This window comes from Strongylocentrotus purpuratus, unplaced genomic scaffold (genome assembly GCF_000002235.5).
Source record: "Strongylocentrotus purpuratus isolate Spur 01 unplaced genomic scaffold, Spur_5.0 spur5_scaffold_1, whole genome shotgun sequence".
Classification (NCBI taxonomy): domain Eukaryota; kingdom Metazoa; phylum Echinodermata; class Echinoidea; order Camarodonta; family Strongylocentrotidae; genus Strongylocentrotus; species Strongylocentrotus purpuratus.
This window is the reverse complement of record NW_022145594.1, coordinates 19,852,934-19,868,118: the sequence shown is the minus strand read 5'-3', so window position 1 is coordinate 19,868,118 and position 15,185 is coordinate 19,852,934. Positions and strand designations below refer to the sequence as shown.

At 39.5% G+C, this 15,185-nt stretch overlaps 1 protein-coding gene across 1 annotated transcript; it reads left to right on the top strand.

The window, feature by feature from the left end:
* The first annotated feature begins 2,329 nt into the window (after positions 1 to 2,329).
* On the top strand, positions 2,330 to 13,815 carry LOC105441805. Its single transcript, XM_030978593.1, has 3 exons — positions 2,330 to 2,516; positions 11,716 to 11,794; positions 13,479 to 13,815. Exons 1-3 carry the CDS (start codon positions 2,330 to 2,332, stop codon positions 13,771 to 13,773), a joined length of 561 nt encoding a protein of 186 aa, XP_030834453.1. The 3' UTR covers positions 13,774 to 13,815.
* The last annotated feature ends 1,370 nt before the right edge of the window (positions 13,816 to 15,185 follow it).

Sequence of the window (15,185 nt, the reverse complement as noted above, 5' to 3'; positions counted from 1 at the left end):
TGCTTGAATTGCGGAACTCAAATCTGACGGCCTGCTAATCAGTGGACCTGCTGAGAAAGCTGATGCCCTGAATAGACAGTTCAAGAAAGTTTTCACATTGTAAATTCCAATCCCTCCTCAGCTGTTGCCAGACACTTCTGAACGCGAATTACTGCCCGACATAATGATAACTGTGAATGGCATCGAGAGGATGCTTGAGAAGCTCGAACCAAATAGAGCGCCAGGGCCCGATGGGATCACCCCACGCATCCTGAAGCAGCTATCCAGAGTCATCGCTCCCATCTAAGGCAGCATCTACAGACTCTCGTATGACATCGTCGAGATACCGGATGACTGGCACAAAGCATAGGTGGTGCCCGTATACAAGAAAGGGGATAGAACCGGTCCAGGCAACTATCGCTCAATTTCCCTCACATGCATGTGCTGCAAGATGATGGAGCACATCCTTGCAAGTAGCATCATGAGCCATGGCGATGAAAAGGAAATCCTCCCCGAGTCCACTCCCTCCAACATCGGTTGTGAGCAAAGAGATCCTGCGAGCAACAACTACTGGGATTCGTCAGTGACCTTCACATGAACATGGAGCTAGGACTGAAAAATGTCTTTGTCATGGAATTCGACAAGGTCGGTCACAAGAGACTACTGCACAAGCTGAATTACTTTGGAGTGAGAGGCAAAAGTAACAGGTGGATCACCAATTTTCTTCACCATCGGAACCAGCAAGTCGTTCTAGAAGGCCATGCATCACCTGAGGTTGATGTCGACTCAGAAGTACCTCAAGGCTCTGTCCTCGGACCCTCTCTAGCCATGTACTACATCAACGACCTGCAAAACAAGCTCACCTCTCCAGTAGGTCTCTTTGAAGACGACGCCGTCATCTACATAGCAATCAAGGGCAGACAAGACTCTCTTGAACTACAGGAGGATCTTAATAGACTCGCTGAATGGATGATGGAGCTCAATACGGACAAGTGCAAGGCCATCACAAGTATATGCAAGAAAGCAACGATACCTTCTCCGGATCTCCGGATCAACTCACCAGACCTGAAGAGTCCTGCCTACAAAGCACTAGGAAGACCACTCAATGAGTGCAGTGCCACAGTTTGGAATCCCTCCTCTGTAAACCAAATCCATCAAATATAAATGGTACAAAGACGTGCCGCTAGATTCACCCTAAATCAGTACCTCCGTGACCTCCGTGCTCCAACAACTTGACTGGACCACACTCGAGCAACGCAGAGAAAATTACAGACTGGTGATGCCGTACAAGCTCCAAAACAACCTGGTAACACTCGGCACAGCACCCACATCAACCCTGTCACAAGACCCACCGTGCAGGATTGCCCATGCACATAGCTACCATGTCTCCCCCCCCCCCCCCCCCCTTCATGAACTGAGCAACATATAAAGCAGTCCTTCTTTCCCATCAGGAACAGTATGTGCCACATCCGTCAATGCCTGACGGGAGGCCGCAACTAAGTCCGGGAACTTTTTACTTGCACCATGTTAATAGCATTGCACCATGCACCTGGCTCTCGTAAGCACACACACGCTCTTTGGTCTTCAAGAATCTGCAACTGTGAAGGAGGTAGACTTAACTCAAAGAAAAAGAAGAAGAAGAAGAAGAAGAAAACTGTCCCAACAATGTATTGTAAAAAAAAAGGGGGAAAAGAAAGAAAAAATAAAGGGGGGAAATAAAGCTTGGCAAAAAATGCGATAATCCCCTCCGTTGTTTCCCCGCTCCCCCGTGATGCCTGTGCCCCTCAACTTATGAATCCACTCTATGCCGCTGATACACTCCATAAATGTAAAATAATTATGAGTGATAATTAGGAGTAATGCACAAACAAAAATTGTCATTGAACTGGGGTGGTATTCTGAAACTACTGTATAAGCATGAAAAGTATGTATAAGCTAACATAATTGGTACTCTGTAAACGATGTTAAGTCCAAAAAAGTTGTTGGTGGGAAGATACGCATACTCACAACCTTACGCAAACCTCATACGTGGCAGCGTACTATTTTAACCGGGCTATTTCAGACCAGGTTTTTACCGGGTGGGGGTCAATTTGACCCCCCCCCCCCCCCCCTAAGATCTCGGCCGTTTCACAGCTGATCGCCGCGAAAATTTGCACGCATGTCAAGTGAAGTGTATATAATACTATGGTAATTTACATTTTTTTTATAATTCACTCATTCGCATATTAATAGTAATTTATTTAAGTAAGGTCATAAAATTCAGATTTCTACCCATTAAAGTTCTGGCTGAATTTTCTACTAAGGCTAATGAGATATGATGCAACCACGAAATGCGTGCCTGGAAAGCAATATGCCAAGTACAGCAGACGCCCTCTCAAGAGCACCAGTAGCATCCCCAAAGCCAAAGGACATTGAGCTAAACAAACTGACCGAAGCTTTTGCATCTTCATCTACCCTCACCTTACCTGCAACAGACCAGGGACTGGAGGAGATTAGAGACGCACAGAGACTTGATAAAGAATGTGTGTTATCAGAGAGTATTGTGAGAAAGGATATGGCCTGACTACATGCAACACAACCCTATCATCAGGCAATACTTTGAACAGAGGGGACACCTCAGTGTGATTGATGATTTGCTCCTGTATGATGAAAGACGGGTCATTCCCAGGGCTCCGAGACTAGACATCCTACAGCGCTAACATCAAGGTTATCTAGGCATCACAAAGTGCAGAGCCAGAGCTCGACAGCCGGTCTGGTGGCCAGGCCTCTCGAAGTCAGATGAAGAAATGATCTTAAGAGCCACTGATGACTTCGTCCTTCCCATTGCGTCATTGGTAAATACTAGGGATGGACCTTTCCGAGTATCAAGGAAAGATGTTTCTTATAGTAGTGGACTACTATTTAAGATGGATAGAAGTCAAAGGGCTACATGGACACACTTCTGAAGCCTTGATCAAAATTCTTGAAGGAGATATTTGCTGTACACGGTGTCCCTGTAGTGGTGATTTCGGATAACGGACCACAATTCGTGAATGAGACTTTCCGGAAATTCACGAAGTAGTATGGATTTGTCCATACTACCAGCTCACCAAGGTATCCTCGAGCAAATGGGGGGAGAGGGGGGGGGGGGGGAGGGGGGGGGGGGGGGGAGCGAGGTGTACAAACATTGAAAGCCTTGTTGAAAAAGAATGATGATATCGACCTTGCTTTGCTGAGTTAACAGTCGACACCACTTTAGAATGGTCAGGCGCCATGTGAGCTGCTCATGGGACGGAGACTGCGAACTGAACTCCCCACTCTACCTGATACACTTATGCCACAAGTCCATGCTCGGGACTTGGAAAAAGTGAGAAGTGAGAAATACCGTTCAAATCAGACACTGAACTACAACCGACGACATATTACTCTTACTGACCCTACTGCAAGGTGATGGAGGGTGGATCCAAGATCAAGCTCGACGTGGTCAAGTGGTCAGTGGAACCCGTATCCACGATCCTACATCATCCAAACGGATAATGGTAGGGTGAGACGAAATAGACGCGCCTTGGTAGCCCTTCATAGCCTGGATGTCGCCGACCCTAACAAAGCCATCTACCACCCCCCCCCCCTCAACCCCTCTCGATGATGACGACAATGTAGGTCCTGAGCAATCCCCCGCCTACCAAGGGAAGTAGGGACGCCCTTTCCAATCAGGTCCCTAAAACAACACTGGGATATCATACCCCTTCTGGTAGACTAGTCAAACAACCACATCGATTGAATATATAGAAGATAATAGGGAAGCATGAATAAAATAGGTTTGAAGAAATCAAGATAAAGGATTGTACTGAACATTTTTTCACAAGGGGTATTAGATAATGTAATACAAAGTTTGTGTATGAAAACAAGAAGTTGGCTAAAAAAAATACATATACACCCATGCACTTCCAAATTGTGTTTTAATGTAACTTGAAAAGAACTGTTAAATACTGGGCAGGAGATGTAGTATAACGGCATCATTGTACTACTTGAAATAAGATTACACTTCATTACACTTCATCAGATACGAGACTGGGCTGTGTGGTATTAAAATGGTTGAAACTAAATCACGTCTCACCGCCTCGTCTGTTGATTTACATTAATTCTAAGGTAATCGAACCACCATAATAGACATGTCGGGGAGTTACCTACAAAAAAAGATAATATCCTCTAAAAATAGTTTTCATAATACCGATTTAGAGCTTTGTTAAAGGTATGTCAATTCTTGGACTTGGACTTAAACATTAGTTTTAAGAATACTGCCCCTGATCAACTTTTGTGTTTAGGCTGTTTATAAAAATGACACATTTCTCGAGGGATTGGTCTGAAGGGTTAAGTATCAAAACTTTGCTAATTTGAATAACAATGACTCTATGTAGAGGTATTTGCCTTTTCTTGTTATTGAACTACTATAACAAATATGTTTATTCCTAGCTTAAATGAGCCGTACATTTCTTGATTTTCTTTCCCAAATTGTTGATTTTAATATAGATGCAGTTGTTAAAGAACGAATTATGTTGTCGAGATCTGGAGTACCTAGCTGCACCATCAAAACAGATGTACTCAAACTGAAGATGAATCACTTTTCATGGATGATGATTAAGTTCTTGTTCAGAGATTTCTTCTACCCAGAAAAGAGGATGTGCTGTCGGCCGTTTAAAGAAAAGAACTTAGCCCTGCAGAAGACACCTGTCATTCTACATGCACACCTCTATGACGACATCAAAGGGAATAGTGAGGTAAATTACTGTTGCAGCAGTTGATTTGGAAGTTGGGGAATCTGACACAATATACTGTTTGTACATAATTTTCGAAAAATACGAATTATTAGAGTGAGCATTAACTAATCAACATAACAAATACTATGTTATCAAATTGTTACAAGACATTGTAGTTGGTGTACAGTACATCGAGGCACAGGGTCAACATTATGGAGACTACCTCCCACTGAAGAAACAGTACCCCATACATCAAAGACTTAGCTTACAATAGAACAAATGGAATAACAACAAAAACAAGGCAGTTTTTTCTAGCCCAAACTTTTCTACTCTGAGGTCAAAAGCCCGTATTGTTTTGCTTGTTTTTCTTTGTTTCCCCTTCAATCTATCCTTTTCTCCTTCGTCATCTATTTCTTTGTTTTAATCTGATAGATTCCTTTCTCCTTCTTGTATTCCCCTGTTTTTCCTTAGTCTAGATCTATGATCCTCTTTAAAAGCTCTTCAATTATGTATTTTTATGTTCTTCCTTTGACTTATCCTCTTCTCTTTCCTTTATGTATTTTCTTATTTTTCCTTCTCCATATCCTCTCCACTATCCTCGTTTTCCCCTTTCTATTATCTTCCTTTCCCTGGGTGTACGTGCTTGCACATAATATAGTGCGCTGACAATCTAGACTCTTTCACCAGAACACTTCTTGGATTCTTTTTCGCGAAAATGGCTAAAAAGTTGTGTAAAAAAAAATAAGCGCCTCCTGGGTCCGAGGGACCGAACTTGTGTTCCCAAAATCTCCGGAAAAGGTGTAATTTTCACGCAACATACTCCGGCCCCTAATAAACAAAAAATCCGGCCCTTACTGACTTTACACACCGGAGATAGAGGGGTGCTTTCAAAGAAAGGGAACATGCATGCGCGTATCCTAGATAACACTGTGTGGGAGGGGGGGGGGGCCGGGGGAAGAATAAGTCAGGTGAGAAAGGAGGGACGACAATTAAATGGCGCTAAGTGACCCGGCGCGGATTCAGGGTCTTTTAGCTTTGAAAATCGCGTAGCCCAACGAATCGCTCAGTAGGTGGGGGGGGGGGGGGGGGGGGGGGGGGGGGGGGGGGGGGGGTGAGCACTAATTTTTTTTGGACCCTCACAAATTTGAAAGATCGCACCCTCCCCTTGAGCTCCAGGGGGGGGGGGGCATCTCCAAAAAAGCAGTGGCGGATCCAGGGGGGGGGGGGGCACAGGGGGCACGCGGCCCAAAAAATATGTTAAAATCAGCCCTAAATTCGCCCAAAGTGCACTAAAAAACATAACCCCCCCGGCCGGCCATTTTTTAATTTTTTTTGTTTGTAATAAAAAAAATAAAAAAAATTATGCCAATGGCTGACCTAAAAAGGTGACCTTGCCCCCCCCCCCCCTCCCCCCAACGGAGCAAAATGTCAAATTAAAAAAAATTGTGACCCCCCCCCCCCCCCCAAAAAAAAAAATGTCTTCTAACCCCCCCCCCCCCTTCTCCCGCCCCCCCCCCCCCCCCCCCCCCGCTTATTCATCCGCTGGATGAGTCTTTGCGATTTTTTAGGGACCCCCCCCCCCGCTCGCTTGTGTTTGTATTTGAAGTCATGTTGGTCGCAATCATGGACAGGGGCAGATATCCTGGGCCCGATAGAGGGACACGTCCCCCAGGAAATTTAGAAATATAGCTAGAAAGAAATATAGCGGAAAGAACGGACATATTGGGCTTAGTGATTTTTCTAGAATGCATAATTTCAGCATTTAACATTGCAAAATCCCGCTTGGTCGATACGCCCCCTCGTCCAATAACACAACATTATCAAATGACGCTCCCGGCCGTGATTTATCCATGGTTGGTGTAAAAGATCTTTCTTTTCTTTTTTCTTCATTTCTACTAATCTAACAATCATGATTGTTTCATTTTCCCTTCGTGCGGTAGGGGGGAAACTGAATTCAGACAAGGATTAAGAGTCGAGATCGGTACAACGAATCGTCTTCTTTCTGTAATAATTTAATGAAACGTTAAGCTTTTGCGCTTTGCGTGGGAGGGGGGAACTGAATTCAGACAAAGAATAAGAGTCGAGAATGGTACAACAAATCGTCTTCTTTAACAATTAATGAAAGGTCAAAGCTTCTGCGCTTCGCGCTTAATGGGGGGGGGGGGAGGGGGAAGCGAGGTGCCCGAATATGATTGTTTTAATATCTCTTATCGTATATTTTGGTGATAAATAACACTTTCACAAAGTATATATTATGCTCAAATTTTTGCTCGCTTGCTCCGCTTAGTAGCAGAATTGTAAAACCAGAAAATTACTTGTTCGGGCAAGAAGCTTCAGCCCCCCCCCCCCCCGATGAAAATGTCAAAAAGTGTATAACTTTAATACGGGGAATGTTGATATCGGACAAGAGACGTGACGTGAGCCTGCCCCCTTTCCAAAATTGTGCCTGCTTGTAGGTACCGGTATGGTGCTTCTTATATGACCTTGGCAGTAGTGGTATGTTGAGTTGAAAAGATGGTCTGCACAATTTTCAAATTTCCGCCCCCCCTCCCCCCCCCCCCTCCCCCTATTGGAAAATCCTGGACCCGCGCCTGCCTTGCTGCCCGAAACAATCATGTTTCTAAATCTGTATTAAGGACACTGCTAATCTTTCAAATGTTATTTCCTCGTCAAAATGCACATTAATATGATATATATTTGGTCATCTTTCAGTTTCTGATACTTTAGTTTCATGAAGTTGATGTTATTCCAAAATATGTTTTGATATAACAAAATTTCTCTTGTGGCACCCTCAGCGATGCCTTGCGGCTCCCTGGTTGTAAAACCCTGCCATAGATATCCGTTATTAGCTAGGTGATTTTCTATCAATTTGCTCAAACTGAAAAGAATAACTCTAATAGTATGGTGGCATAGCAGAAAACCTGTGTACTTTTGTCTAAAACCACCATATTTTGCACATTCAGTAATTAACCCACACTGACATATATCATATATGAAAGCACTTCCAAAAAGTGTGTTATGTTGTAATTTCCCTTTGAATATCAACTATGCCTGTACAACTCGACGAGTATGTTTGTCCCTACCGCTACGCTGTAAGCGGTCGTATAGATGTCAGTAGAAAAGTGTTCCTACATTCAGAACATGCAATCTTGCCCAGTTGGAAATGGAAAAAGTTAAATGTTGGCACACTATTGTTTAACAGTGGAACAACATGAATCAGTTCAGTATTAAAGGGGCACCAAGGGGTTGCTGAGGGGGGGGGGGGGCAGTTACTCGGTTTATGAAATGTGAAAGAACAAAGTCATCGAGCGAAGAACCATGATTGGCTTCCTCTGTTGCCTATTTCTTTTTTCTTTGGTAACAGGTGGTAAAAAGCCAAGAAGGGGATCACGAATTCATACCTGCCCATATGGAATTACAGGTCCTTGTACAGACAGCAGAAGGTGATCTCAAAATGAACTGTTACGTAAACGCGACACTAATCGGAGGACCTGCTGTAAGTTTAGTAATGTGTTTAAAGATTGTGGTTATCTGAATAGCAAAGTTGAATCCATGCATCGTCGGATGATCTTGTGTATTGTTCTACTTGTTTCAAAACATACAGGTACACAAAGGCTCATATTTTAATCTGAACATCTAAAAGGATATCCAACTTGAGATTATTAGTTGTTGAACATTGCATTTTGCCCCGACCCTTAACATAAAAAAAAATCCTCTATGTGGACATGCCTTGAACCATAATGCATGGCCCTACAGAGGAATTTATCCTGTCGGGAACCGGGAATACAATGAATTATTGATAAATTATTGCACTTTCTTAGTTTTGTGTATTTGTGGGGGCGGCGACGTACCCTAGCCCCCGCTGCGTACCGTCATGATTCAGTGGCTAAGCAATGACCTTGTTACTGTGAGGCCCTGTAATAAAAACCGTGTCGATCAGGTATATCAGTGCCCTTTAATGAGGCATTAATCCTCATTACTGTCAGTTATGACTTAAGGACGTAGGTCCCCTATTTCATTATCATAGTAACATACACAGGCTTTAACAGTCACGCAAAAATAACACTCAGAAATTATTATTCAATAAAATCTGAGAATTTATACTATTATCTAGATCTATTAGGAATAAATCATTGTCAAAATCATTCCATAAAATGCGGTAAAAATAATTATTCCACCTATATGAGTGCAACTTCGTTTATATCCATCCATAGATTATAATAATAATAATGATAATAATAACGAGAAATTTAATTCGTTATTGAACAAATTAGGTGGTATGTTACTAAATCCTGTGGACGTCGATCTTGTTAAGAATTGTCACAGCTACAACGTATCAAAATTTGGAAGAAATCGATCAATATTTACAGAGATACAATAAGTTTTTCCATAAATATGCTGACGTCATAATATGGAAATTCGTATTTGAAGTTACAAGGCCATAATGATGACGTCAAGATGTACTTGATAGCCAAATGAGACATAAAGTCATATCTCTGACTCATATTCCGTCAAAATAGGAAAAAATGGGGGTCCGGGTACATCCCAAAGAGCACATTGTATACCGTAGGCTCCCCCCTCATATATATATATATATATATATATATGCTTTGTATTACAAGAGCTCGTGCGCACGGACATTTATCTTGAACGCCGACATTCATTCCGTTATTGATGGTCATAAAGAGATAAACATAGTATTAAATTGTTCAGACAAAAATGGGGAATATCATGCCAAAAAAGAAGGTTTTATGTTATGTTGCGTTCGGACATTTTTAAAGTGCTTGAAATTACCTAAAACGTACTCTAATTTGATTTAAAAATGATTTTGAGCATTTTGAAATTTTGCGCGCGCACATACGCGCGCATTTATTGACCGGACGGATAGTTACTTTTATCATGATAAATATGAATGAGAAATCATAATGCGTTATGAAGATACGATCATTCACAAAATGACGCCTCGATGACGTCATGATAAACTTGAAAATGTTGCTGTCACGTCTTATGACAATGACATATGACTGTCTCAAAATTGAAAGAAAGTGACCTGATCGATCTTGAGTTATCTTCTGCACAAAAAAGTTGAGAGAGAAATTGGAAAAAAGAAATAATATAGAAGAAAGAAAAATCTGCCGAAATCGATAGGTGGTCTGTCGATGACATTTTCGATGACAGACCACCTAATAATGACAATAATACTTCCACTATTAATAATAATTCTAGTCATAATAATACAATGCTATATTTATATGTAGAAAATATATGAAAGGAAAAACAGGTGCTGTAATTGCCCTTCTCTATTTGAGTCAAAATGCTTTTCAAACAAGTCCATTTTGAGGAGAGTTTTAAAATTAGAACTTGTGGATGCTTCTTTCACATGAGATAGGTTGGTGTTCTAAGGTGCAGGGGCAGCATAAGTAAATGATCGCTCTCCTAAAAACTTGGTCGGAGCAACTGAACATTGCAAGAGATTTTGTTTCTGAGCTGATTTTAGATTGATAGAGGGTGCACACTTTACCAAGGACACGTGATTGAGACACTGATAGGTCATAACCGTTTTTATTTTTATAATTATGCTTGATTGAAATAGGGGGCATGTACCTGCTTTATAAAAAGGGTTATCTGAGAGTATTATTTATTAATACTTTGGTCATTGTTGGTCAAACAATTGTTGAGTGTCAACTAACGCCTGGCTGGAATGCTCCCCAGGGAGTTGAGAATTGTACACACAGTTTGTGCGGGAATTGCTCCTTCAAGCACTCGCGAATGGTTTATAATGGTTGCTGGAGTTAACTGGATGACAATAATGTATAATGCACACTTTAGATGATTGATATGGGAAAATTAGGTTTTTAAAATATTGTTTTACCTTCTCTTTTCAAACATTTATGAAGGTTGTCCCCTTTGAAATACTAATGAGTGGAGCCAGGATCTGTGAGCCCTTTGTACTGGATTTTCCCAACCAGCCAGACAGTGTGTTAGTGTTACTGAAAGTAGGACAAATTGAGAAACTACGGGTCAAATTCGTATTTCGTTTGGATTTCTCAACACCTCACAGAACAGAGGAAGCTTCCACACAAGATAAAGGTATTTTGGTTTAAAGACAAGTTTGAGTTCTGGTAAAGGTGAAGAATCAATTTGTGAGATGTATTATTTGCTATATTGGTTGGAAGAAATTCATAATAGAAATGTCCCCTCAAAAGGATTGTTCTTCAAATGCCCTTATTTTTGAGAAAAATGACAAGAACAACCTGACTTGTTTAGACCAAACAGTCATTCCATGTGTTTGTGTAGTCCCATTTACTAATTCCTATATGCAGCGCATGTGTTTTTCATCAAGCTGGATCCAGTAAATATCAAGATGATGATTCGAAACCTCACAGTGTCCACTAGCTCCTATGTACTAGGCAATTAACCATTACTTCCAGATAGATCCTTCCTCAATCTTATTGTATGATCAGAATTGGGCTTTATCTTAAATCAAGTAATGTGGCAATTAAATTTGTTGCCGTGACCATCACAAATCAGGCACATGTTTGCCTTTATCGTCTATATATAGACGCAATATCATATCCATGTCTCAGTACAAGCTGTGCATTAATACAAACATACTACAAGGTTTGGATTTCAATTTCAACTTTATTTTATTTTCATCATTTTTAGATCTCTGTATTTCTCTTTATAGTCATTCCCACTGCATTACCATCATCTGATTGAGGCACAAGCAAAGTGAAATTTTACCATAAATGCGCTCCTACATGTATTGTCTCCGTTTGCGGCTAGAGTAAGGAGATGTAAGACTCTTGTTGGAGCCATTTTGTAATTTCCTCCATCTAATAAACTCTTACCGATCTTAATTTAATAAATGATGCATAACTTTGAAAAGGATTATGGTCTGTCAACTAAGACTAAAAAGTCCTCCTTGAGAATTTATATTGGTGATATATAGGATAACGAGTAGTACATGTAGTTCAATGTTACTTTTTCCTGTTTCTAGAATTTGCAGGACAACTGCAAGGTGCATCAAGTTCACAGACACCGCAAACATCAAATCGAAGTACAGGTGAAACTCTCGAGTAAGTTATAATAATTGTTCTCACTTTTAATACTATCAGCATGGCAAGTAGATTCAGACTGAGATCATAGCATATGCAGGTATAAACCTGAAATCACCAATGGCTTTGGAGGAGGGATAGGCAAGGGAGCAGTTTGCCCGAATTCCCCAATACAATTTGTTTAAAAAATGACCAACTGTGGTGTGTGTGTGTGTGTGTGTGTGTGTTGATAAGTTTTTATTGATCCAATAATATTTTTACAATGATATTTTAGCCAACTTTATTACATATATTGAAATTATTGCCAGGTAAATGACATTCAAATTGCTGCAAAAACTGCAGGATGCGAGTGGGCATTATCTTCCTTAAATATATTCTGATTGGTTGCAATTTAAGTTTACAATTAGAAACAAGTCTAAATGAAGAGAAGGGAAAACTCGGCTCAAATATCTTACAATTAAAGTCCAATATATATATATATATATATATATAATTGAATGCTGCTCGTACGCTGTGATTTAAAACCAGTTTGAGGCTGACTCACAAATATTAATTTAATGTCACTGTTACTCATGGTACATATATCAAAATCAAAATCATAACATTTCAAATTTAGAGGAGATGGGGGAAAATGAATGTCCGTCGCATTATACCTGTCCAGGCAAATTAGGGTCCATATATATATATATATAAAAGTGCGAGAATTCTTAAATCTGACATGACAACGGGTGTTCCAGAATATGTAGGCGTGAAGAAAATGGTCTAGGAACGTGAGACATAGCTGTACTATACAATTTTATTTCGAAAGTATTTCTCGTACTATTTTTTGCTATGTTCATGATGCTTGACTATCATTGAGTGATATTAAGTTTGTATGCCATGTATATTTGTTCATACGATGTATTTATTTTTGTATGTGTTTGCACTTCAGAACCTGAAGAAGGCCTCACAAGCCGAAAGCTCGTAATAAAATTGTAAAGTACAGCTACGTCTCACGTTCCTAGACCATTTTCTTCACGCCTATATATATATATATATATATATATTTATAAAGTTCAAGTCTTGCTGTTAATTGACCTCTTAATTTCTTACCTTTTTCATTAAGATTGCTGTTTATCGTAATGCAATTAATATATTTTGACTTTGCAATTATATTGAGTCGTTAAATGTTAGAGATCGCCCATATACGAGATTAGTAGATCATTGATTGTTTTGTTGTTGTTGTTGTATGTTTTTTTAGCCATATTATTTATTTCGCTTAATGTAGTATTGTAAAAAGCAATATTTTTTGTCGTCCCATGCTCGCTGTCTCCCAAGAGGTCGGATTCGGAATAGGGTCATCTCGTGAGGAGGGTTTAGTAAACATTAAAACTTATTTGTATATATTGTTTTACTGTCAGGTTGAGTTTTTTCCTCTTTTCTTTTACCTTTTTTTTTATTTGAAAAGAAAAAAGAAAAAAGAAAAATAATTCAGGAGAGACATGCAGTACGTAGTACGTTAATTTTTGTTTCACTCCTGGTTATTGTCATCTTTACTCTTACACTTAGTTATCTTTTTTACTCTATAATTTTGAAATTTGTTATCCAATGTTAAAACCAAACATTTGAGAATGATCATATTTGTTTGGATTGTAATCAATAAAATTTGAATGGAATGGTAATAAGAAACATACTAACATATTTTTTAAAATATCATTTATTGCAGGAACATTTCAGGTAGACAGGAAGACTTTGACGAAAAGCTGACCACTGTTGCTCAAAAAGTTGGCAAGCGTGATGAGATAGATAAACTCGGGAAGGCTCTTGGCTTCGAGCCAGATGATATCCAACGTTATGTCGACACAAACATGAAGAATCCAGATGTATCATACATGGGTACACTATCAATGCTCCGATACTGGAGAAAGAAGCAAACCAGGGCCATAGAGTGCAAAGCCCTAAAGGGTGTTCTAAGGAAGGCTGGTCAAATTCATCTCGCTGATGAGCTATTTGGTACTTAAAGGAACAGTTGAGTTCTTGTTTAAGACTGCAAATGCCTTCAGAGTGCATGGTTATTGCTCTTATTCTTATTTATGACATTTTAGTGCCCTTTTAGGACCTACAATTGCTATGAAGGTAATTTTAGACCCCAAATGTGTGAAATTTAGATTAAATCCGATCATACCAATCCAGCTTCACTTTGAAAAAAATACTGTGACCGTTAATTTCAAATAATAACAACAATAATAATAATAATAACAATACATGGTTTGGTTGGTTGTGTGTATTATAACCAACGCGCTATCTCGTTTTTTAACGGCTGGTTGAAAATTGTTAAATATTAGTTGGGCCCCACAAATATTAGAAATGGTTATATTTATTGATATTTCAGCCATCTTTGAACCGATTTTGATAAAACAGATGATTTTGTCAAATAAATTGTAACCTCTTTCAAATTTGACATTCAGTTTTTCATTATCTCACCAAAATAAATATTTGTGTATTGCCCTCTGTACCAAAACTCAACTATCCCCTTTAATGAAATGCAATTGTATGCTTCTCTATTGAGGACTTTAGTGTATAATGGTTGCGTAGCTCAATCAAAGTTCCATTGTTGGATGGCCTTGAGGAGGATATAAGAATCATATTGCCCAGAGTCATGAGATGAGGGCAGTATCCGTTTTTAAGAGCAACATATTCAGTATTCATACTCCCAGAAATGAGAGCCAGCCAATATCACTATTATCTTTTATATATCAGCCTCAGGTTCATAATCTTGCCTATTTCTAGCAATTACAAACAAGTTTATTTAATTTGTTTCGCCTTTCAGTCCTACTTTCTTCAGTTTATTCTTCGTGTTATCTTTACTGAGCAATTTATGACGTCAATCGTCACCATGCATATTTATTGTTTAAAGCTCTCTTTCATTTACTTTCAATTATTATTGAAAGTACTTTTCAGTTACAGACAGTTCTGTAAAAAGATGTGTGATGGTTGTACATGCAAAATAAAAATTATTTAAAATTCTTTTTTCTCAATTTGTATTTATGCCATGTACCAAATTTCTTAATTGTAAATTGAATCGTATTGTGGGTTGATATCGCATATAATACCTTTACAATGTCCAATTAATCGATTGACATAAATATCATTATCCCTGAAAGCAGATTCAGGCTTGCCCGCACACAATGTTTGCACATTCTCCGCTCCCTTGGTAGGATTATATCGGTAGTCAGACAACATTTTACAGACACTTATAATGCTGTACAAACTACAATTCCTTTTGTTCATCCTACTCGATATCCAATTAACCCCTGGGTGGAGAATAGCAATCTAGATCAAATGAATTGCTTACTGAAATAAAAGTGTGCCAGGGTAATTTCCAGGTAAGGCTTTTAATAGTGCTAATGCTCCAGTATTATATTGTTCACAA

Excerpts from the sequence above, each read along its gene's own strand:
- LOC105441805 (XM_030978593.1), top strand. The coding sequence starts at position 2,330 with ATGCCAAGTACAGCAGACGCCCTCTCAAGAGCACCAGTAGCATCCCCA. Across the intron at positions 2,517-11,715 it reads AGAATGTGTGTTATCAGAGA|AATTTGCAGGACAACTGCAA; the intron begins GTATTGTGAGAA and ends TCCTGTTTCTAG. Across the intron at positions 11,795-13,478 it reads AGTACAGGTGAAACTCTCGA|GAACATTTCAGGTAGACAGG; the intron begins GTAAGTTATAAT and ends CATTTATTGCAG.